This window comes from Poecilia latipinna, unplaced genomic scaffold, assembly GCF_001443285.1.
Source record: "Poecilia latipinna isolate Pla-1442-1.1 unplaced genomic scaffold, P_latipinna-1.0 Scaffold181, whole genome shotgun sequence".
NCBI classification, from domain to species: Eukaryota; Metazoa; Chordata; class Actinopteri; order Cyprinodontiformes; family Poeciliidae; genus Poecilia; species Poecilia latipinna.
In genome coordinates, this window is record NW_015112797.1 from 34,284 (window position 1) to 58,860 (window position 24,577).

The window sequence follows — 24,577 nt, forward strand, 5'->3', positions numbered from 1 at the left end:
AGAGTGGTTCTTCATTTTTGTTGAAAAATGAAAATGGGTAAGACTAGAAGGGCCAACAAAACATTTCAGATGAAGTAAATAAATTGTCTCCAAGGACCACTGAGGTTATTTTGACACCATGTATTATTTCTCTCATCTCAATCAGTTTAGATTTGACGTCGTTTTCGTTTTATCATTAAAATCGGACTAATTGAAATCAAGATCAGGAATTTGTAGAAATGACAGAGTTCTGTGATGTAGTAGTTTAAAATGTATAACAAGAGTAAAGCCCTTTCTGCTTAGGATTTATGCAAATAACAGCACACCTGTGTGACGCTCATCTCCACACAAACTACTTGATAACCGGCAAACATGAGCCAACAACAACAAGATCCGTCGCTTCTTGTTTCTTCCTCAGAAAAATAAACAGGACAATTAAGCAAATATAAATTCAGTTCCAGGGAAGAGAGCTCTCTATTTACTTTCCATGAAGTGTGAGATCTAAAAATATTTAAAAACAGATGACCTAATCGGCTGCGAAATTCTCAAGTGTGTGTTGTGGGAAAGCCTGTACGTGTTGTGGGAAAGCCTGTACATGTGTGGCAGAAAGTGAAACGAAGAGGAGCACGGCGAAAAGGACCAGAATGACAGAGAGTCAATTGTGTAACAATTAACTGTCACATATTGCTCTTGGCCGTCCTTCCTCGTCGCCGCGAGATGCAGCTTGCTAATGCAGATTAGGGCCAACTGAATGACAGAAGGTGAGGTTCACATCAAGGTGCTTATGTAACTGATGCGGGCAAAAATCCCAGCAGAATCCTCTGAGGAGAGCAGACGCTTCGGCCCTCTAAAACACGCTGTTGTCTAGTTGAGTCCGTTTACAACACATCTACTCGTCCTGTTGGCACTGCAGCTGTGCACAAGGACAACTCATCAAACGTTTCAGGTTTTTGTCATATTGCAACAAATCTCACTGCAATTTGATGGGATTTAGGTGATGGACTAACAAAACGTTGTACACAACTGTAAATGTAAAGAACAGGAGATTTATACAAGGTTTTCAAACTGTGATTACAAAGAAAAATATTTAAACATTTGAAATTTAAAAATCTGCAGATTATGCCCATTGCTTAATTTGATTAATCGTCAGAATAATCGAAAAAGCAATCAATAACTAAAATAATAGTTTGTTGCTATTATGTTCTGCAGTCTCTAACAGGGTTTCTTCCAGGTTGCTGAAGAACAGCACCTCCACAGCATGCTGCTGCCACCACCCTGCTTCTCTTTGAGTATGTAGTGAGTTAGTAAGTAAATGGCAAGTAAAAAGCAAATAAATAGAAACGACTAAGTATATGTAGGAAAGCAATAAGAAAGCAAGTGGTGAGTAACTAACTAGTAAATTAGCAATAAGTAAGTAAAGAAAATATTAAAAGTATATAAATTAGCAGGTAAATAGATGCATACATAAAAATGTAAAAATAATTTCAATGAGATTCTTTAAATACCTTAAATACATGACAGTTTTTTTTCAGACAAGCCAGATTTAGAGTATTTTATAGTCTTTAGTTTTTTGATGTCTTTTTAGTTTGTCACCACATCGTTTCACACATGTTCCAATTTCAGCCTCGGGTGAGCAGTGTACCCTCATCTACTCCTCTAAACGGCTTATGGCAAACCGCAAACGCTCTTCTCACGGTAATGTCTTGGGAGGATTGGTGTTCCATAATTTTTTCAATTTTTCAAGATGGATTGAAGTGATTTATATTGTAGCCTAACTGTGCTCTAGACGGACTGATCTGGTGTGTTCCTGAGTTCTCGTGATGCCGTTCGTTTCTGGATAAATGAGTGAAAGGGGCTGAATATTAAACCAGATATACTTTACTTGTAAAGACAATTCAAAAACATGGGTCATTTTACCACCAGTTCAAGTTTAGATGCTATCTTTACATAGTCTTGCATTTGAATACTTTTAAATGGGAAATTTTCTGCATAAATGTCAAAACACTCCTTCACTTGCCTAGTTATCCTTCTTTTCAGCATATTCCTGTTTATGGGGCCCCACTTTAACATTTTGAGGGAAGATGACTTATCACTGTCAATATGTATAATTTCCATAAGAGGAACTAAAGTCTCACATTTTTAAAGTCTTGTTTGTTTTTCTTTCAGAGAGGGAATTCCCAGAGTGTCTGATGACACAATCACTCCGATCTACAACCGACTCTTGTATCTCTTAGCTTGAAAAAAAAAAAAAAAAAAAGGGGAAGAACGTGTTTTATTATTTGTGTAAATAACACCAACATATCTGATGGATAGCATCAGAGAAAAACAAGCAGAGGATCCTGCATCAGCTGAGGAAATGCAACCAAAACCAGTTTAGGCGCCGCTGTGTGAACGACACAAACAGCTTGAGTTCAACAGATAGAGAATCCTTCACACGTTCAGCTCCGGAACGCTGCATTCGTAACAGAAGGTGTCTTACTAGCCTGAGTGGGAAGAGACTTTTTCCAAATGTGATGAGAATTTCCACAACCCGAGGACTGCTTCATCAGTTGATCAACTCACACATTTGCACCACTTTTCTAAAAAATTTGCTTTCTACCAACCAAAAAACAAAAGTAATTATTGTTGATGAAACTATTTAACTATATCTATGTGCATTTGTTCCTAGTGTGTGATAAACAACCTGTTAACTCTCATAGGAGGCAGGTAAATCTTTTTCATCAACATGACCGTCACCAAATCGAAAAAAAAAAGAAAAAGAAAAAAAAAAGAAAAAAAAAAAACCAAAGGCCCAAAAGGCCTGTTGTGCAACGTAGGTTTGTGAAGGAAGATGCGTGTTGTTTGGACCCTTTTAAGATGTTTGTGCTGTTCATACAGCAACTGGCAGGCAGAAAATGGAACAGAAAAACAGGAAGACAACACACAGCTCTGAGAACACATTAAAGATCATGCAAACTAGACCAACTGGCCTGAATGATCTCATAAAACTGCTGCTTTTATGTTGTTTTACACAAGATGCAAGTCTCCATTAGACTCCACAAAACAGCTCAAGTCATTTGGTCTTTGACCATAACTCTGGAAACTCTGATCAGGTCCCAACCATGGGCCTCTTGCCAGCCTCTCTGAATAATGTTCTCCTTGGAGAAGCGCACCGATTGCAGTTTTCTTGTCAAACACTGATATTTAAAAAGCCGGATCTGCTGAGTCCAATTTTGGCAGACACCAATTTTTTTGTAACTTACAATATCAGGTGTTATAAGGTCACTATACACATGTGAACATAGCAACAAAGTTCCTGAGTTGGCAACAGTGGGTTGACCATGTCCGAACGTGGCCTGGCGGGCGGATCTGTCTTTCTCAGAACAAAGCAAAAGAGGACAGGGGCGGATTTTCAGGTTTTTGGAGCGGTAGATAAGATCGGATGATAAGATTGATTTTACATGCAAGTACTGGCCAATCGTTGATCACCCAGAATTAAAGAAATTGGAGTTTATTTGGACAGTCACACTTTTGTAAGGCTTACAGTTTTCCCACATTCCTTTCATCTTCAGATGGTGGCTTAAACAACGTTCCAGAACTACTGAGATTAAATTAAATAAACATTGGTTCTGTTTACTAACCAGGTGACTTCTGAAGGCAATCGATTGCACTCGGTTTTATTTATTAGTATCAGATTTAACAGAAACTGAACACATGTAAATGCCACACATTAAGTGGAAATAATACAGAGTCAAAACTTTCTTTCAAGTAACTTCAAAGTGTGTCTCACTGAAATACTGTTAGTTTTGGTGTGATGAAAGTATGCCTCGTGTTTTTCTTAGTTTGATCCTGGAGGCACCAACATGCTGTTAGGTGTTATTTTTGCCTAGAAAGCAATGCTTTAGATTTTCAGAGAAGGACATGCTTAAACAGTTGCCCATTTTTAACTTCTCTATTTGGATTTCAGAGACGCCGAAAGCGCAAATGAAGATGCATCGAGATAACGAAGGGGCTCAGACAGAACTTCACAGAAAAAGGAACTACATGCTTCTGTGAAAGCAGAGCTTTATAACAAAAAGTGCTGTACATGATGTTCAAATTATGACGACTTGTGCAGTTATCATCATAATTAAAACATTCCCCTCCATTCTCCAAGTCATAGCCTGCTGGCTACAAACAATGCAGTTCAAGAAGTGTAGTAGGACATTGCTAATTGGCAAATATGGTCCCAAGGGAAAGCTTTTGTGATCATTAAGACTTCATAACAGTTTTTATTTTTTGGTCTACACCTGGACATATCGCATGTTACAGATGATCAACCATGTGCACAGAGATTAACGCTCACCAGCTGTCAAATGGCGGGAAAACAACAACATGGAAGGAAAAACACTGCAACAGCGGCTGGTTTCACAAAATATGGTTCAAGGTTCGCAAACGATTACAACACTCAAATTAACACTGATGGCAGAGGAATTAACTGACACTAATCCCAGGTTTTATGAGGGAAAATAGCAGTTAGCATGCTAACAGCTAAGGTAAAAACATTCCCACATGGAAATAGCATTAGCAGGGCTTTAATAGTAAGCACTTCCATTATCATTTATGATGCCAGGAGTACACTCACCAACAGTGTTGGGTGCACAAAGCACTCTAAACTCTTACATCATCAAGCTAACTTTGACATGTCCACACTGGAACAGTCAGTCTTCTTAAACATAAGCAACAAAAATCAGATGCTCACTATGAGAAAAGAAAATCAGTAATTGGGTCTGTCACAGGGAGATGTTCCAGTCCTCTCAAATAAATAAAGATCGAACCCAACTGTCCGAGTGTTACCACGAGGTTATAAATGTGATGTTTAACGTAGGCATGGGCCAGCTGGTATGAGACTCTCACAATATGACAAGCTTGACCAAAATATTATGGTTTCATAATATTTATACCAAAAGTCAAAACAAAAAGTGTATAATGTGATTTAATTTCCGTTGCTTAGAATATAAACATTTTATTTTTATATACTCTCTTACCAACACCTTGTAGTTATAACATTTTTACAATTTTGATTATATATGTTATTGTCATGGCTAATTTGAGTTTCTCTGTTCCAATAGACTGGTTAACAAGAGTGATGGCTGGTGCTGCTGTAGTTTGTTCACCATTGCCATCTGTGTTTTTTCTTGACTATAAATATTTCCACAGAGTCAAAAGTGAGAGAAAAGCCTTTTTTTTCAGCCAGCTGATCAGCAGGAACAGACAGAGGAAGAAAAGAGTCAGCTCTTTTGTTTCCATGTCAATAAAAAAACTTAACCCCTTTCATAAGATATGATGGATTTCGGGGGGTTTTTGTTTTGTTTTTTTAAATGCTAACTTTTTAAAAGTATATCTTTTTTTTTAAAGTATATCTTGATATTGGTATCAAGATATACTTTTATACATCCTAGCTTACAGCATAAAAACAGAATGTAACAACTTCCTTAGCGGTTACTATCAAGTTTATCTTATCAACAAGATTCTTTGCTTAACTGGTTACCCTGGATTAAAGATGAATAATGATATAATAGTTTCATTTACCTCACCCGAAATGTATTTTTCCAATTCTACGACGAGCAGAAGGTCCCTTACCGTGAGTGTCGTCCGACTGGTTGAAACCACACAGCTGGCAGATGGAGCGGACCCACTTGTTCATCTCGTCCTCCGTCTCGGCGACGAGGTAAAAAGTGCGATCGGACGTCTTGATGTCGAAGACAAAGCTGTCCTGGAACTCCTTCCTCTTGAAGGTCAGGCCAGCGTCCACCTGCTCGCAGCAGTGCAGGTCGATGACCCGGATGGGCTTCTTCGAGTGGTCGTTCTTGTAGTACTCGAGAACATCAGGGTCACCGCTCATTCGGCCGCTCCGAAGTATAAACCAACGTTTCTTCCATGCCTGGAATTTAAAAACAGTAAGAGTGCAACTTAATTATCCCCAAAGAACTTCAGCATGGTCATTTATCAAAGCAGCGTGTTTTTATTGTGAGGATTTCAAGAAATAAACAACTGTGGTTAAGTTCAATCCTTACTGTGTAAAAGGTGAAAGTGTCGCAATGATAACAGTCTCAACAGCTGGACATGTGATCTGGTGTTTACTGTTGATCAAAAAGACCAAGGAGGAAAGTCTGCCTTTTTAAGCACATGTGCTTGTGTGTGGTTGGTGTCTGTCTAAGCGGCTGTGAGAGGAAGGGGGGACTAGCAGGTGTTTACTCCCTCCCAACGTATTTCCTGTGCAGATATCCCTCTCTGAGCGAAGAGAAGCAGCGCTGCTCCATGACAGCTTCACTGAAAGACTGCAGACTCCTTCCGCTACCAGAACAGGACAAAAGACGATTCTCTGCTTCATTCGAATCCAGTCGTGTCAGCATATGGTCGCCAAATGTTTATCTCGGATAAACAACCCGCACCTTATAGAGGAACATCCATATCAGTTAGAATATCATTGAAAAGGTAATTTCTTTCAATAAACTGAAAAAAGTGCCCTCTTGCAATATGATTTATAAAACCTCAAATCCTGTTTGTTTTGTTGTTGTTTTTTTTAAAGAAAATTACAATAATAAACCACTAAACCACAAGTATGCATGCAGGGCTGGATCCAACGGATGAGATAGAAGAAGGAGTTAAATCCAACTCCTCTCTCGCTCATAAAGGGCAAGGACTATGATCTCTCTCTGCCTGGTTTTCTAACTATACGTGAAGACAGAGATTTTATGAGGCATGGCAAAAGCAAATGAGGTGGATTAGAAGCGTTATTACAACTAATGCTCTCATCCAGGACATGTTACTGTGCAATATGGTCTCTGCAGCCTGGAAATGGAGCTGCTAGCAGGTCATGACAGTCAGGACTTGCCATGCAGCAAGTGTCTCCAGTCAGAGGTCTTTTCAGATTAACTGCAAGACTGACTGCTACCAGAGATCTGTCCTGCCTACAGCATCAACATCCACAATGACTCCACCAGATCATCATGACACCTTCCACAAGGAGAGTAAACCACAAAAGGTCATTTCCAGAGAAACTTTCCTCTACTGATGAGCTTTATAGAGAGGCTGCTTTCATTTTCCAGTGGGATTTGATACATGCCCACAATGCCAAATGTACCAAAACCGGCATTAATGACCATGTTATAATTTTTTCTTTAAATGTACCCGACTTAAACCACATTGGGAATCTGAGAATTGTCAAGAGGAACTTGAGAGGCACGACAAAGCAGACAAACCAAAGGCCACCATTAAACCAGAACCACAAGCTGATTTCCAACCTAGTACTGAAAGCATAAAGTGTTCACAACAGAGACATGCTTTTCACAAGGCCAGCATTCATTCATTAAATCCTTTTTTTATTGTTCCTATCAATGGTAGACGCACGTCCACTAATATGCCAACAGTGGTGCTAATTTTTTGCTGACTTTCATTAGCAAAATACAGAACATTCAGCTTCCCCTAAACTAACATTTCCAGATACATTCTAAAGTGCAGATTTAATTGGCTGTTTGTAAACTTTCACACGAGTAAAGTTTGACATCTGGATTGAAGTTTCGGCTATAAATAATTACTAATTCTTCAAGTAGTTAGACATTCACACTGTCTCCACCCATTTCACCCAACACCAGTTTTGTTTCTTCTCCTCACGCTCCCTCTTTTTATCTCAAATAACATCATTTCAAACAAAATAAAACACGGACAGTAGAGAACAAAATATAGAGCTAAATATAATATCTAAGGGCATGTGAATGTAAAGACAAAATTAAATTTGTGCACAGGGCTTGCAGTTTTTTAAGGGCAGATATAATTTAAACTGAAGTTAGCGCTTTAGCATTAGCTTCCACTATACACAGTGTTGGTGTTGCGCTTTAACGTTAGTGGAACTAATGGTTATGATTCCTGCTTTAGGGTTAGTGCAACGACAATTTGAGTTAGCGTTGCCCACCACCGGTTCTTTTCCGGATTATCTGAGATACTAAATTTTGGGTTTTAATGAGCTGCAAGCCATAATCATCCAAACGAGCAGTAATAACTATAAAATATATCCATCTATGTGAAATCAATTTACAAATCATTTTTTTGTATTGAATACATTGAGTCACTCCTGCTTCAAACCAAGAACACCCCTGTATTTGATAATTAGACGGGCGCAAATGAAGAAGAGCAGCCTTCCATACTTAAGCTCCACATGGTTTTCCTGCAGCCATCTAAAGAGAGAGTCTGTTCTCTGTACTGCGACACAAAAGAGGAAGATAGACCAGGAAGGGAAAGGGTCGTAAAGGAGTGTTAGGGGGTGGAGGGTGTGGGCTGTTGGACATATGCCAGGGATGCACTTCCAGCAGGCAACGTCTCACATGGAGGCTGCTGACACACAGAATCCTGCTGGACCCCCGTCTGCCCCTCCATCAACACTGACACTGCCGTAAGGCTAATGCCTCCCCCCCCAAAAAAACACGCAGCAAATATGATATTCCTAATCTCTTCTGGAAGTATGAGCACAAATTTGTTCTATTTTGGGGGCCATTAACCTCAAGATGCAGAGATGAATGAGTGATGGCTGAGGAAGCTTCCCCGGCTTCTCTGCTCTGGTAATGTGTCTATCGGCAACCTGTCACCATCTGCAGCAGCTCACAGGGACGCCAGGAAAGACAAGAGCAGAATCCTGTATTTTCCTATCTATGCTCTGATGGAAAACATTTAAACGCTACAGGAGACTAAGCTGGTAGGGTGTATTCGCAAGTCTGAAAACGCATGAGAGAAGAAATAAATGAAGGAAACGGAAGATGTTTGTTCGATACTGGGGATTGACTTACAGAGCAAGGCAAAAGGAGTCTGGATGTCTCCCTGGATTCGCTCTCTGTTACATGGATTTACTTCCACCTGGCTTTAACAGAAATAGGATGAAAGTAGCTGCCACCAAGGAACTTTTACCCAGATTCTAAAACAAAACATGAATCTAGAATACCAAAGAGTAGTGAGAGATAACAGCGTGTCAGACAGGAAAGTCCAATTTAGCTGATGACTAATATATTCATATTGTATAAATCCAGGGCTAAATGGGTCTTTTAGCAAAGCATTATTGAACATCCTTCTGAGAACTGCTTTGACTGTTTCAAATAAAGTCATACTAATATTAAACTGACTGCCTGATTTGGCTGTGATTATGTTTTGACTAATTTCACTTTGTGACATTTTACCTCCACTCAGGTAAGCAAATAGTGATACACCAAGTCTACATAGACATGTATGACAAACATTCAAACTATAATCTTTCTTTAAAAAGTTCTTAGGGAAATACCCCAAACTATACCAGCTCATCATTGGGAGAACTTTATGTACAGCCAAGGAAAATAAGAGGCTTGATTAAGGCAATTTTTCATTGCTGTGTCCAGGCAACAATCCCAAAATTGTTGAAATTAAATTGGCACATTTAAAAAATAAATAAATGTTTAGTATTTATCCCCCTTTGCGTCTTAAGGCCTAAATTTTCCAAACAGGAACAGTGTAAAGCCTCTGCAGGCTTTACACAGGAGACTCCTCTTACAGGCAAAACATTAACAGACATTCATCTACTACAGTTACACTCAAAGAACATTTAACTATATATCAAACTAAAATTCAAACTTTTGTGCCCACAAATATTTTTGGCGTATCCATGTACGTCCTCCTTTTAAAACACAGCCCATTACCGCCCTGGTAGGACCTGCTAGGTGGTAATCAAAACATAGTGCTTCATACAAGTACAACACAACAAAGCAACATAGTTCTACTATACTTTTAAAATTTCATTAAAGTCAAATAGCAATTTTACATTGCTAAGTTGTGTGTTCATACTGTGTACAAACTACTTAAGCTATACCCAGTAACAATTGGCACCAGGGTTCCTGACCAAACTCCTAATTACAAGCAATTCATGTAGCCGCAATTTGCACAGCCAGGTTTTTTTAATGATGCATGGTTTCATTTGAACACGTTGTCAAACATGCCTTGCTTATTGCTCTCGCTTTTTCCTGACAAAGCTCCATGACTGCTCCAGATAAAAGGAGACTGCACGTAGGGAAGTAATGCTCACAATCAACCTGGTTCTAGGAAAGAAGGGCGGCAAATTCATTACAAAGAAAATAGATTAAAAATACTTTTGTTGCCAACACAAAACAAAACAAAGCCAGAGCAGGGAGCTTTGAAGTAATACTCAAAAAAAAAAAAAAAAAAAAAAGCCAAATTTAATTTTCCTAGGAATAACCATCTCTTCTGCATTAACCTTACCGGCATTGCTGGGTGCTTTACATTTTTTACTGACATAGCTCATGTACGCTGTTGCCTCCTCAGCAAGAATAGCAGCTATTGGCTCTCCTAAAAGTAGCTGACATCATCAGCTAATTTGCATATTTGCTTATGTGTGATCCAGGCAGTATTAGAAAGGAATATCAACACCGCCAAGACAGAAATAAGGGTTCTAAATATGTTTAGAACTATATGAAATAATTCAATAACATAAATAGTTTGCCTAAACCCACACGACATGAATCGGTTTTGTATAATATCAATTTTAACCAAAAGACGGTAATCACACAGCAGAGGTGAGACAGTGACTGAGGCTGTGTGTATCGAGTAACTATGTCACCATCAGCTGTTAAAATGATGTGTACGTAAAAATTAATTAACTTTTTCAGCTCGTCATGACAACAATGCTCCTCCATTTTGCCGTTTTCAACTGTTTCTAGGGGCGTTGCAGTGAGAAGTAGTTTGTATGGTAAGCTTTGCAGACTTGCAGTTCCACCAAGTGTTTGCTAATTGCTGCTGCTGCCTGTTGTGTTTTTGGTTAGGAAATAATATTATAACACAATATAAAGTTTAAAAGAGATAATTTTTGCATTATATCTTCACCGTTAAAGAACTTGGGTCTGTATCATGAAAGAAAGAACCTTATTCAGGACAATCATAGCTACCTTCAGTAATTAAAAAACAAAACAAAACAAAACCAAAAAAAAATGTTTTTTCTACATTTGCCCCCCAATTAAATACCACCTAAAATATTTTACAAATAATATTTTGGAATGCATTACCTCCATCACAAATAAATGTTTATTTATTCAAGTCTTAACTTGAATCTACATAAACCCCACTGTAATTCTACTTTTCCACTGATGTTTAACTCAGCGACAGTAATGTTGTACCTGTTTACATCGTCTTTGTTTCCAGGAAGTGCAGGTCATGATCTTATCTGCAGCGTGTAGCTGATGTGACCCGAGATGTTGGGGTACGCCGCTTCTTGTTTTATTTCAGTCAAAATGATTCGCTGAGATCAGCTACTAACTTCTGCATCAGGAAGTAACAACATCAAAAAAAAAAGTAACAAGATCTGATTAATTGTGAATAAATGACTATATTGTGAATAAGTGTGGGAGGGTAGTAAGGAAATCCACTGGCCAGTAAATTATAATGGTGTAGGACGTAGCGCCACTTATTCCAAAGAAGTAATAACACTCATTGAGTTTCCACCAAAACACAAACATGGCAACACGCAAGACCAAACACAGTTTTTAATAATATGGTTCCGGTCTTAAGGATTTTGTTATTCGACATCGAGAGAAATGTAAGCGTCATGTCGATGTTTTGCCTTTTCTGGAAAAAAGGAGCGCTTCGCTTAATTGAAAGCTGGAGCGCTGCCCAGTTTAAAGAGGTCGTCTCAACCCGGCTGGGTTATTCCTGGCATCCATCAGCTGTGGCCGGGGTATTAGGCTTTCAAACTAAAATTTCTTAGCGGATTATGAAATATGACAAAACTAGTCACCGTTTCTAGTGAACTCATTCCAGAAGGTAATCAGTTGCAAAATCCGCCTTTATGTGCAGCTTAAATTTGAGAGAACTTCCCTGGTAAAGTGGATCATGAGGGAGGAGGACAGAAGAAAATGAGCAAACCCACCCACAGCCTGTCCTACAGAGCATGTCTGAGCCTATCGATCACTGTCTAAGCACTGGGAAGTAAGAGCTGAAGCTGTAAAACTAGGCTGAACTCTCCACTCTCTCCCCTCCCCCTCCCATGGCTTTGGTGTAAGCTACAGCGCTGTTCAGGGAAAAAAAAATAAAAAAATTAGGGGGGTGGCTAGAAACACTGCCCTTGATAACAACTGGACTGGACAGTTCTCAGGAACACAAATGAGTGTTGAACCGAGTCACAGATTACAACAAAAACGAGGCAGAAATCCAAGTGGTCACTGCAATATTGTAAGAGCAACACATTGCAAACCACAAAGGTCGTGTTGTAACTCTCATATACCAGGGTTTGCTCATCATATTACACCATTTTCTCTCCGCAGAGGCGATAAAGTAAAAATAAAAATAAAAAAGGTTAACCCCAAAATAAAGACACAACACTGCTCAACGCAAACCTGTTTCTATGAATGCAAGTCAGAGAAAATCTTTGAAAGTATCAGATAAGGTTTAAGTGAAGAATCAAACGCTATGTAGGTTATAACGGGTCTTAACTTAAGACATGAAAAAGACAAAAGACTGCCTGTCGACAGTGAGAGAAGAGCAGCCATCCGCATCTATGGGCACGGAGCATTTAGTCCCCTCAGTCTTATTCAATCATCCCATGAAGGCTTGATCTCACCTTTTGCCAACCCACTCGTCCCGTGCCAAGACGAGTCAGATACACAGAGACTGCAGCACAGCACAGCACAAAGGATAACATATCTGCATCTATTTTAGATGCCTGGGAAGGAAAGCATCTAATAACAAAACCATAGAAAACATTCCTCTGAGCGGGCTGCTTACTAAAAATAAGATCAAAACTGGTTCATCTGGCCAGTTTCTTTTGTTTCTTCGGATGTTGATTGTTTTTCTATTTTTGGAAGAAGGAAAAACAATGAATCTGTAGGAGAAACGTCAACAATTCAGAAAAGTGACAGTTTTTCTTAAGTTTTCTAACAGTACGTTGAACCCAACCCACCGCAGGGAGAGTCAAAGAGTCTTGTTTATTTGCATCACGTTTATCACTCCTCCACCGCAAAAACCCAACTAATCAAGTTAGTCACGGCCAAAACAATTAACCAAGATGTGCCCTTTTACTAGAATGGAGAAATGTGTGTGTTTAATAGTAGGCTGTGTCAACAGGCGGGATGATGGGAATCACCCGACATGTTTTTTAAAAGTCTATGAGCAAACATCCAAGTTAAACAAGAGTGTTATTCAAGCTACAGGGAAGAACAGTCTTGTTTACCTCTGGCACTATTAAAGCAGCAGGGGGAGGAGTCAGCAGGTTGTTGTCTTTGACTCTGCTTCCCATAGATTATACCTGTCGCTGCAGCACACACACACACACACACACACACACACACACACACACACAGCTGCACAAACACTGGCACTGTAGATCTGTGCCATAGCCGTGCAACCACCTCACCTGTAGACATCTGCTTCCCTAAGAGGCCATCTTTTATTTCAGGCACATTAGCGCTGACTGACGGACATCTTTTGAACCCGACACCTGCTTCATCCTTGGCGATGACATCATTTCTGCTGCTTTTAACTGTTTATTGATTTAACCATGAGCAAAAGATAGAATATTTTTGGAAAGGAACACCTTCAAACCACAAGAAATGGCAGTCAGTTTAAAATCCTTTCAATGAGGTGCCAGAAAAAAGCGAAGCATCCACGCCAACTGTTGCTGGTGCACAGCTGATCAGCTGGTTGAAGGCAACTATACCTTTTGCTTAATTTATTTTGTTTCCAAACCACAACTGTCTCCCCTTTTTTATTTGTCTATCTTGTAAGTATATGAAAAATGAAACAGGGGTCTTTCAGGAAGATGACTTGCAGTGCACAGCTACACGGGAGGGTAGGACAGCTCTTGAATTATCAGCCTGAAAAAACTGAAAACAGCATCAGAGCAGCCAAACGTGGTAGTTACTGTATTACTTTGCTGTAATACATCACTGATGCTTACACTTTTTAAACTGCTTAACAAAGCAATGAGTTACCAGCAGACCTTTGGGGTTGTTTCTGTGCAACAATGAAAACAAGCTGTAAAGTGATGAAATAACTGACTCTATTGGATTACATGATAAATTTACCCAACATCAAGACACACAAACAGCCACCGAGAAACATCTGTAGTAGTTTCCAAGTGATAACCAGGAGCTGTAAAGTGAGGTAATGTTTTATTTTATGGTAATATCACATTTACCCACTACTAAGATAAGCATACAACATTTGTTACGGTTCTTTATAACAACCATTAACTAGTGCTTTAACATGATGAGCCATTTCTACTTTATTACACTGTTGAACTTTTTATATCTATCAAAAGTATGAAATTATTATTTTACAGCAAGCTGTAACTGTGTAGTTGTATTGTAATATTATCAAATTATCACAACTTTTTCGCCAAGCTTTTACTGTCTTATAACCAACTATAATATTGCCATATTCGTCATTATCCAATTTCCCTCTAATTTCTCTCAAATAGTTAGTAATTCATTTTGGGCACAGCAAATTCAATCCATCCACTTTAAGTTAAATAATACTTTTTTATGCATCCCATATTTATGTTCTTATTTGTTTCATACTTTGAAAAAGTTAGCAAAATTTCAATAAACAACTTGGGTTGACTTCTCATCCCATCTGGTGCCTAAAATAGGCCAAAAATGTTCTTCTCTCAATGATAGAACAACAGTTTTACAATGCATTAATTAAAGCCTGGGACTGTTAAAATGGCCACCACAGAAAGACTGGATGCCTAAACAATGGTAATTCCGGTAAAAGTGGCGACAGGAGACAAAGCTGGGTAGACGACAGCAACAGAGGCTTGATTATCCAGCCCTGATCAATAGCGGGTCAACACATGCCAGCAACAGATGTGGGTTTCAGGAACACACAAAAAAACAAAAGAAATTAAAATAGAACAATGCAGCTACATTTTACAAAGCAGAAAATACACATTTGAAATTAGCATCACATTGCTTTCCAAGCTTATTTGGCATAAATTAGCAAGTGTGCATTCAAAATAAGAAAAAAAAAAAAGATGTCACAAAAAAGCCAGATGAGCCACTAATGTATCAGTGCTTTCTTTTATGTGCTTTACAGGTGTCACGTATCTGTATATAGACATCAGGCAACAGTTTACGTGAGCCTAAATAAACCACAAATGCTTCCTTCTAAGTTGTATAGTTCACACAAGGTTTTACATCTCTGCTCAGTGTGAGACATTGACCAGACAGCTGTCCCCCTCAAAGTTTATAATAAACCTTTTCTGGCGCTTAAAAAAAAAAAAAAATTAAAAATACAGTCACAAACACAATTGTGCCAGCAGTGTGCATCTTCTACAGCTCCAACCTATTATTTGTCCTGACAGCTGAGGAGATCCAGAAGCGCCACTGTCGGTGGATGCTTTGTCCCATTCATGTACCCAGAAAAGTAAACATGAAAAGATGTAAAACAGAGTTTTAGCGTATGAGGTTTAAAAGATGGAGGAAACAAATAGAATCCTTAACTTAAGATAAGAATCAACCCAAACATCAGGGACGGAGACACAGCGAAGTTGAACTCACAGCTATGACAAACAGCTTATGCAAGGTGACTGACACCGTTTATGACAATAACTTTTATCATGTCAGGTCAGACTACATTCCACATATTATTTTACTTTTTTTTTTTAAATGTCCTCTGTGAATGTTTGCTTACTTTTTTAGCCTGTTATTGGTGATGAAATGTGTTGGATTTTAGTTGTTATAATGGAAATATTTCACCTTTCTTTTGAACTAGTCCCAAGACCAGAATTGCCTAGTTTCTGTTTCCCCAACTTCCTTTTTCTTTTATGGTTACGTTTTTAGTAGAAACTGTGATTATGCTCCTGGGGTGAAGATATGTTGCATCTCAATGGGACCAGTATAAACACCGATGTCCACAGCACGCTTTAAATCTCTCGACCGCCAAACATTTCTCATAAATTTTCACAATTAGAGTCAGCTGCAGCTCTCATTATTTTCTTCCTCTGTGTCTGAGCCAAATGAAGGAGGATGTTTAAATGTAGTCGCAATCTGATTTAATAGCAGTATTGTAACCTGAATTCCAGCTGCTATATTTGTAACACTAGCTTAATGGGACTTTTAATGGCCAAATAAAACCTAACTGTAACCAAAATGATTAAGTTTGAGTGGCATGTGATTGATGGTGTCCTTGGAATAACATTTAAACAACTTCATAATCGTTGTACAGTTAAACCCTCTGGAGTGAAACACAAACTAATTATATGGGGTGACTATATGGTTCACTTATGAGAGAAACATCTGGAGGTGATGACGCACAAATCAGAGTAATGATGCTGGTTAGGAACAGCAAACTCCTTTTAGGCTTTGTGATCACAGAATGGCTTCAACATTGAGCACTTTTAAATCCCAACCTGTACTACTGTTCCTGTCTTCCTCATCCTCAATGAATAAATAGCCAAATAAATATTCTTATACACAAACTCAAATTCAAGCCCTGGGTTTACTGCCACTACATTGGTCTTGGTTTGCCACACATATGCCTTAATAAGGTGTATCAAATGGGACGTTGTCGCACTGTCAACTTTGGATTGTGTTTTTGGCTGCCTTGTCTTGAGACCTACAATATCATGCTTTTTTATTTCAGACTTGGAATAACTACCATTTGCTACAAGCCCAAACACGGTTAATATTGAAACATTTCAAAAATGATGATTCATACCCTAAACAGCTCAGATTGCAACTGCAACTGAAAACTATGTTGACTGATACAAAATGTATCATGCAACAAGAAACTCGAAACAAGTGCATGATTTAATGTGTTAAGATGGTGAAGGGTTAGCTGTGAATTTCAGACAATCTTTTCTTTTCTCCAATATGAAGTCTTAATTTATCTAGTTTTGTTTTTTTGTTTTTTTTTCATTTGTATAATTTGTAAGTTCATATTAAATAGGGCCTTTACTCAGGTTCTAAGAAATGAGGCCAGGTATTCACGTCATGTCATCACGACTCTCGACTCTAGAGCTCAATCCAACAGGTGTGACAGTGATGAAGAAGCTTCTTGCGTTTGACAGCTACCGGTCTCCTGCAGTTCAAGCTTGGCTGGGGCGGAGGGCGGGTGGTGGTGGGGGGTTGTCAGAGCCTGCTGCACATCACATGAAAACAACCTCTAAAAAGCTCTCAGCAGATATAATCAGCCTCAATTTGCAGCTGAACGCTTCCATTATTATAAAAATGAGCAATCTCTCGCCATGTCTCCATTTCAGCAGAAGGCTGGGCTTATTTAGCATGAGCTCAGCCTGACAGCTTAACTAACGGGAGGCATTATCTTCAATCAGAACTCTTTGTGCCGCTTCCCCCTGCCTCTGCCGTCAGCATCAGCTCCTGGGCGCCTGAGTGCAGAGGTCGTGCTGTGTGCATCTCCTGGTAATTCTCGACAAGTACGGGGAGCTTTTAAGATACACAGAATAGAGTAAAACTCATTTAAAACAGGATTTCCATACAAGCACCTGACCTTGGCACCTGTTGGACCGTCACTCCAATTCAAAAACACCCTATATTTTTGCATGTTGCCCGAGACCAGCGGTAGAAGTCATCATCAGCAGAGGATTCTGACCTTCAGAGCAGCCCTAAATATATGAGAAACAATACGATAGGAAATGAAGGAAAGCAATCGCCAGCGAATGACACAAACAGTCCAGATTAGATAATCATTAGGTATCTCATCATTAAACAAGGAGTTATGATTTCAAAATCACTATAATTTAACTTTTTAGGGGTAACATCCACTTAATAAGATGTTTTCTTGAGCTGTAGGGAGAATAGGGCAAAACAGCGCTGCCCCTCCCCCACCTGATGCTGTGCAGCGCCAGTTCAGGTACTGGAGTTGTATCCAGTTCGCAAAACAGAAACAATATAAGGAGTTTGGAAAATTTTCAGCTTGTGGAAAACATGGACCATCATTCTGGAAAGCATGTTTAGATTGGTCAAGCAGATCAGGTAGCCTACCCAACTTACCAGCTAATGTCACCTTATCAGTTTGTTACTCTATAAAGAGTAAAGTAGCGAAAAGTCATAACGTTCTGCCCACTAAGCACTTGAAAACATTTTATTTGGACGTTGGCAATCCTGTATCTTTGTTCAAATATTTCCATCAGAATCAAAATAGCAACAATAATGTGATTACTGGAACTGTCACAAGCAAAATGCTGGATTAATTTAGCAACAGTAGCAAAAAATCTCCTGCCAGCCTAAATCTTACCAAAAAAAAAAATGTTTTTTTTTCCACAGATTGCACTTAATTTAACAGTGCTGTATAGTTTGGGAGTAGTAAATTAAATAAGCACTAAAATTATTACTATATCTCATTTTTTAAGTTAGATAATAAAAGGATTACAGTTAATGCTGCATTTAGAAACTTTATTACTGATTAGGTGTTTTTTTTTCAGTCTTTGAACTCTGTACTGAATAATGAACAACAGAGAATAACAATGACGTTGCATCTAATTCTCAAGATGAAACTGATTAGAAGACATATTTGGATTTTATGAATCCTGGCAGGGAGAATCTAATGAAGTGTGTTAAAATTTAAATTGAATTAAGGCATTAAATTTTCATTTTACTGAAATAATTTAGGAGCAAGAAGGGAAATAAGGCATCCTGCAAAATTCCTCAAGCATGTCAACAGAAAGAGATGAGAAATTTGACAGTGAGTTTGCCTTAGTTCATGAAGTCATATCTCTGATGCTAAAAATTGTGTTAAGATTTAACTTGAAATCTAAATTTGGAAACTGCAAATATAACTATTTCTATTTTAACTAAGTTATGCTAGTTCCTTTTTACTGAAACACAATGACTCATCAGTGTCTGAAGGGAAGATTTACTCAGGATTTCCGGTTGTCAAAAAGTCTACTTACCAGTAGACTTCTAATCAGTTGTTGGTCATTTAAACCTCTTTTAAAGCTAAATTAGACATGGTTAAATGATTCACTTACAATTCGAAGAAGCTGTTGGCACCTGACCACACTGCACAAATCTGAATAGAATAAATCTAACAAGTGGTGAAAACTGCTAATTTAGTTGCCAAGAGATAATAAATCTGTGCATCCTTTTAAAAATAAAGAGGCATAGCTTCAGCTCCGCAGAACATTTAAAAACAGGATTTAAAAAAAAGCTAGAAAGAAAATCCCAAACTCTAGTTTCAGTCATGCAAAGTTAACTCATTTCTCTGGGTTTTACATGCTAATTAAAGGGCGTATAGAACAAAACATTTTTCCACCGCATTAATCATTTTTTTTCCCCCTAACATGCAGGGAAACGCTTGCTTTTTTTTTGGTTGCTCTTTTCACTTTAACTACAGAAACCACAACCACAAGGTTAAACTTACACATTTCCAACTCCTATGAATAATGGCAGTGAGGCACAAGGTTTAACACGAAATAGAAACTCATATCAGTATTTGAAATAGATATAGCTGCTAATCAAACTCCCTTTTTTGACAGTGTAAATATTATATATGCTGACCATTACAAAGAGATTTTTCAAACAGATTTTGGTTACAATTCAACAAAAAATGTTATTTTTTTATTTACAGATTTAAGTCTGTTTTTCAATTAATTACTAAATCCTCCTTTACTCTAATAACTCCTATTGGCAACACAGACATCCATCTTACATATGTATTCATCTATATGTCTTTTATTAGCTCTGCAGACTTCTCACAAGTTATCATCCATTTGTAAATGCGGTAAACCTCAAAAACATCACCAACATTAATAAGTTGCCAGTAAGAAGTAGTACAACTCCGTCCCACTTGCTGGAACTTTTTTTTTTTTTTCACACTTGGACCACAGAAATTATTCACCACTCAAACCTAATTTGTTAGTGATGTTATTTACTTGAGAACAAACGTGCATTTTCTTTGAAATTTCTTTACTATTCAGCATTTCTTCCCTTTCTGTTTCTTCCCCAGGTTCCTTGTTCACATCGTTTTAGCTGACAAAGTTTATTAAGGGTTAGGATCACTGCAGTACATTGCGGAGTAACTTCTGCAGATCGAGAACATTGACATGTGCATTAAGGTTCCAAAATCAGACGTAGTCAAAGAGAATAACTAACTAGGCTTTTTAAAGTCAACCAGGAACTTTCCATGGAGCCCAATAATCAATGTATACCGAGGTTCTAAAAATCACTGAAGCTTTCTGTCACAATGCTCCCAAGGTATTTATGAGGTAAAGGAAATGCCAAACCAAGTGCAGCAGCCACCGGAGATTTCTGTCGGCCGAGCAAACAGCCAGTATGCTGCCAGAAGAAGGCTGCTACCCGTTTCACTTGTTTACAGGAAACACACATTTGTCTGTTTGCAACAAAACAGACTAACGTGGAAACCAAAGGAGCCTTAAAAGTCACTCTTAGTATTTTGATGCAATATAAGTAAATCTGCAGTCGGCATCCTATGAGCACCAGCTTTTACCTGCAGGCTGGCTACCGGAGCAGAAGCAAAGCTGCATTCACACAGAATGCAGCTTTGCTTCCGTTGTTTTGCTGAAATTGGATTTTTTTTTTGTGTGTGTGTAATCTTTCATACTTCTGAATGATGCAAGACTTCTGTGTGAATGGCTCAGGACCTTAAAGTGACCGTTTACGGAAATAATAATGGGTGCCGCAACTTTACTATCAGATATAAATCGGACTTATGGGAGTGGGACAATTCGGATATTTGTGTGGGTGAAAAGATTGGGATTTAACTACTGAGACAACAGTGAACAAGTCGGATTTGGGTCACATTTACCAGCTGTGTGAACGCAATCTAATTTACAAGAGAATGTCAGTTACAGTTGCATTACTCTACAAGAAAAGAGTAATAAAGGTAATGTTCTGTGCAACTACTACTTTAAAACTACTGAATTTAGTGTATGTTATTTTTATCACAATTATTTTTATTGTGGTAATTAATATGTCTCCGTGTTTCGACTACATCCTGTAGCCAATCATCTTACACATAAGCACGCTGATGACAAAGCCATAGTCGGCTAATTCCCTGACACGTTTTGCATGTCTTCTATGAAGCTAAGAGTCAATGTAAGTATGAGGAAGAAAATTAAAAACGAACAGGAACAGGAGGCTCCGCGGTGCTGTCAAAAGCGTTTAGTGAGGTCGAAGCCATCAATTAAAAGAAACGTTTTGCACTTTTCCAGGCCAGTTAGGCGGGTTCAGATCCTGGGACGTCACACCCACACACTCCTCCTCTGCACTGAGTGCTGACTTCTTCCAGCTGGTCACAGACATATTCTGCCAAGATGCAAGACAAACAAAGTTTGAAAAAGAAAAAAGAAAAATGTTTCTCCCAACTTCCATCCTTAACTGAACCATCTGAGGCAGTTTACTTTGTTTGCTCAGCATATTGTTTACATAGGGCATGTGAGTTGTGAATGTCATGATCCGTATGTGTCTGTTTATTCATTCACTGCTGGATATACAAAGAACGGTCTGTCTGGTATAATAAAGTTTATCTCAGGTTGTTTCTGTGTGGCTAATTTATATTATTAGCTCCATCATACAAAGCTGTTACTGTGGTGTTGGTTTACTTTTGGAGAGTTTTGGCAAATAAGCAGAACATTCTCAATCCTGGTCCAAATCACGAGAGATAGCAAAGGGAACATTTTAAATCAATTGGATCTAATTTCTTTCAGAACAGCTCTAATTTTAGTCTCAACCAATAAAGTTTTGATGGAAAGAAGTGCATTTATACACTTGCAGGCCAATTTGATTTCTTTCCCTGTCATGAGACCTCTGTCAAAACACTTCCTGACGGTACCGTTGAAAGGAAGTCTGGCATCTGCTGTTGGTGAAATAATTACATTCTGAACCAAAAGAGTTCATGGCAAAGGGCGGGATATTATGACAAAGTGGAAATAGGGCCACCATCGGATGCTTTAGTACAGAGAAACAAATGTGAGAGAAATATGTAACTGAGGCTGGTGAAGCAGATGCTAGCTAAAGCTGCACGTTGCTACGTAGTAAGATAAAGGTTTATAAAGCTTCTGGACAAAAATAACCAGATTAATCACAAATTGCCACTTACAAATGATTATTTCGGGGTTCTCCAGTGTTTAGAACTGACAATACAGGATCTCAATTGGATTTTAAGACGGATTATTACGTGAATTCAACTTTTTTGAGCTTCATGTCATGTTATATTTTACCCTCATCAGAAACATACCCGGAGTGTTGGTTTGATTTGAATTCAAGGATCGATTTGAATCCTTGAATCTTAAATAGCAACCATTCAGAGGTGCATAGCTGTTTACTCTTACAAACCATGTCACAAAACCCAAATGTCCTTAAGCTTAAGGTCACAAACTGATGGATGGATAATGTCCTTCAGGATTTTCTGGTAGAGCAGAATTCAGATCCACAAATTACACCGAGTTGTCCGTGCCCTGAAGCCATAAAGAAGCCCCAGACCATCACACCACCATATTGGACTGCTCTGACTTGTTAGTCAACCAAATATCCCCTTAAACGTTTTAGTGATCATCTACATCTCTTATATATATATATGAGACATGCCTTTGTGATATTGTTAGCCAACGGTGGTTCTGACCTGGGAATTTTTCAACAACTGACTTCCTTATTGCTCAGTCATAAAAACTGACCTCAACTGTGGAAAGTGAGGTCTGTTGTTATCGTATGAAGCCGATATTGAAGACCTCCAGAGATAATTGTTGTAGCCTGGTCACTTCATTTGACTTGCTATGGTTTGTTGGAGTAGATCATTTGCCTACTTCGTGTGGTTAGACAGGTGCTATTTGAGTTATTTTCTACTTCTACATTTAATCTGGTTATCTTTGTCTGATGTTAACATTTGTTTCATGGTCTGGAACATTTGAGGGGGGTAAAAAAAAAAAAAAAAAAAAAAAGCAAGACAGAATAAATCTGTAGGGGGATGCATTACTTTTTAACAGCGCTGCAAGTCACTGCTGTCACATCAAGCAAGCCATTTTTGCAGCTTATGGGGAAAAAGGCCTCCAGATGAAATGGAACAAGGAAAATGCCTGTGTGAACGCTGGTTGTCTGTCAAAGCAGGAACTGGGAGGCGTTCAGGGCTGACCTCGGAGGGCAAGGACTTCCCAAAGCCCCTCTGCAAAACAACTGTCGACCCGGCAGCTGACAGAGGGACACAGACCACTGCTGCCGCTCTCCACTGCCCGCCTTCAAAAGTCTCCATCTCCCCCCCGCCCACCAATCATTTCATCTTCCTCCTGAGCACCATCAACCAAGGCAAGAAATTGAAACCGTGTGAAACCACGAGCGGTGAGAATGAAGACTAAGAAGCAGATATTACCTTGCCGATATGATCTGTCTGGAATGTGGCAGTGCCTCAGTGAATTTGAACAGACATGTTTCTAATGTCGCACACAACAGCAGGCGAGTTTAGCAAAGCAGTGCGGTACTGACCCGAGCACATGAGCCGCTTTTCAGAATTACGCACAGCAAAGCATATGATTCCTATACAACATAAGCTTGCATAATTCGTTCAGGTGACTTACAGGGCATGTCCCTTTAAACTCCTACGGCTTTTGTCACGTTTTACAACACCAAGCTGATTTGCTTAAGTAAAATACAGTAAACGGTGTCATACAGGAGGTTCATATTCAACCTCCTGTTGTTGTTGTTGTCTGCTATGCAAACCAATAAAAAACAAATTTATCAGGGTTTTAATGAAGCCACAATGATGAAGCATAGTGTCTGATAACTGATGGAGGAGCAAAATGACCTCACATGAACTGTGCATGAGCTGCTGGCTGGAAGTCCTCCATCCCTCAGTTGTTTTCATGTTCCTTGTGTTTTTTCTGGCCATTGTTCAGAAATAATAATTTAAAAAAAAGTAAGTAGGCCACTCCCACTGAGCACTACAGTGGGAGTGGCCTACCCACCTCTGGAACATTAATCAAAAGAGATAAACCTCAACCAAGTGATTCAATTGAACCACAACTATTTTCCTTTTTTTTTCTTCTTCTTGCATTGTGGAAATGTGGCGTGTGTGAAAATTGACTCTGTGCTGCTGTCACATGCTCGAGGGGGGGGGACGCAGCAAGTTTATACCAATCATGTGGGATATTGAAGAGTCAGTGAGTCACCGCGGGGACCTAATCGCGTTTGTAAACAATTAGACAGCATTTAACAAGAACAGGGCAAGCGTGCGAGTGTATGGAAACATTGTGGCCTATCTTCTCCAGAAGCAACCAGCGGGGTTGCTGCTTTGCATGCAATTTGCATACATTGTGGCCTGCAGCAGTGATAACCAGTTTTTTTTTAGTTTTTTTTTTTACTATCAGCAGCTCTGAACTTGCATGTTTTGATCACCGGAGGTCACACACAACTCGTTCTTAATACAATAACCAAGCACTTCTCTAAACACTTATTACCAAACAGTGGTCCAGTCTTTCTCAGGAGGAAGGAGCTGCATATTGACAAGGAAGGTGTTGTTATAGATTAAAAATCATTGCCACTGTAGCAAATAATCTCCAAACTGCAGCAGCTTTGTAGAGGGAAAAAAAAAAAAAAAAAAAAAAAAAAAAACACATTCCTAACTTTTCCCCCTGGGGGATAAAAAA

At 38.9% G+C, this 24,577-nt stretch overlaps 1 protein-coding gene across 1 annotated transcript in view; it reads right to left on the reverse strand.

Annotated features, from left to right (window-relative positions):
- Positions 1-24,577, reverse strand: part of gab2 (GRB2-associated binding protein 2) — a 53,659-nt gene that overhangs the window by 23,632 nt on the left and 5,450 nt on the right. Inside the window, exon 2 of the mRNA XM_015030408.1 lies at positions 5,581-5,881. Within this exon, the coding sequence (XP_014885894.1) occupies positions 5,581-5,881 (301 nt within the window). The remainder of the gene's footprint in view (positions 1-5,580; positions 5,882-24,577) is intronic.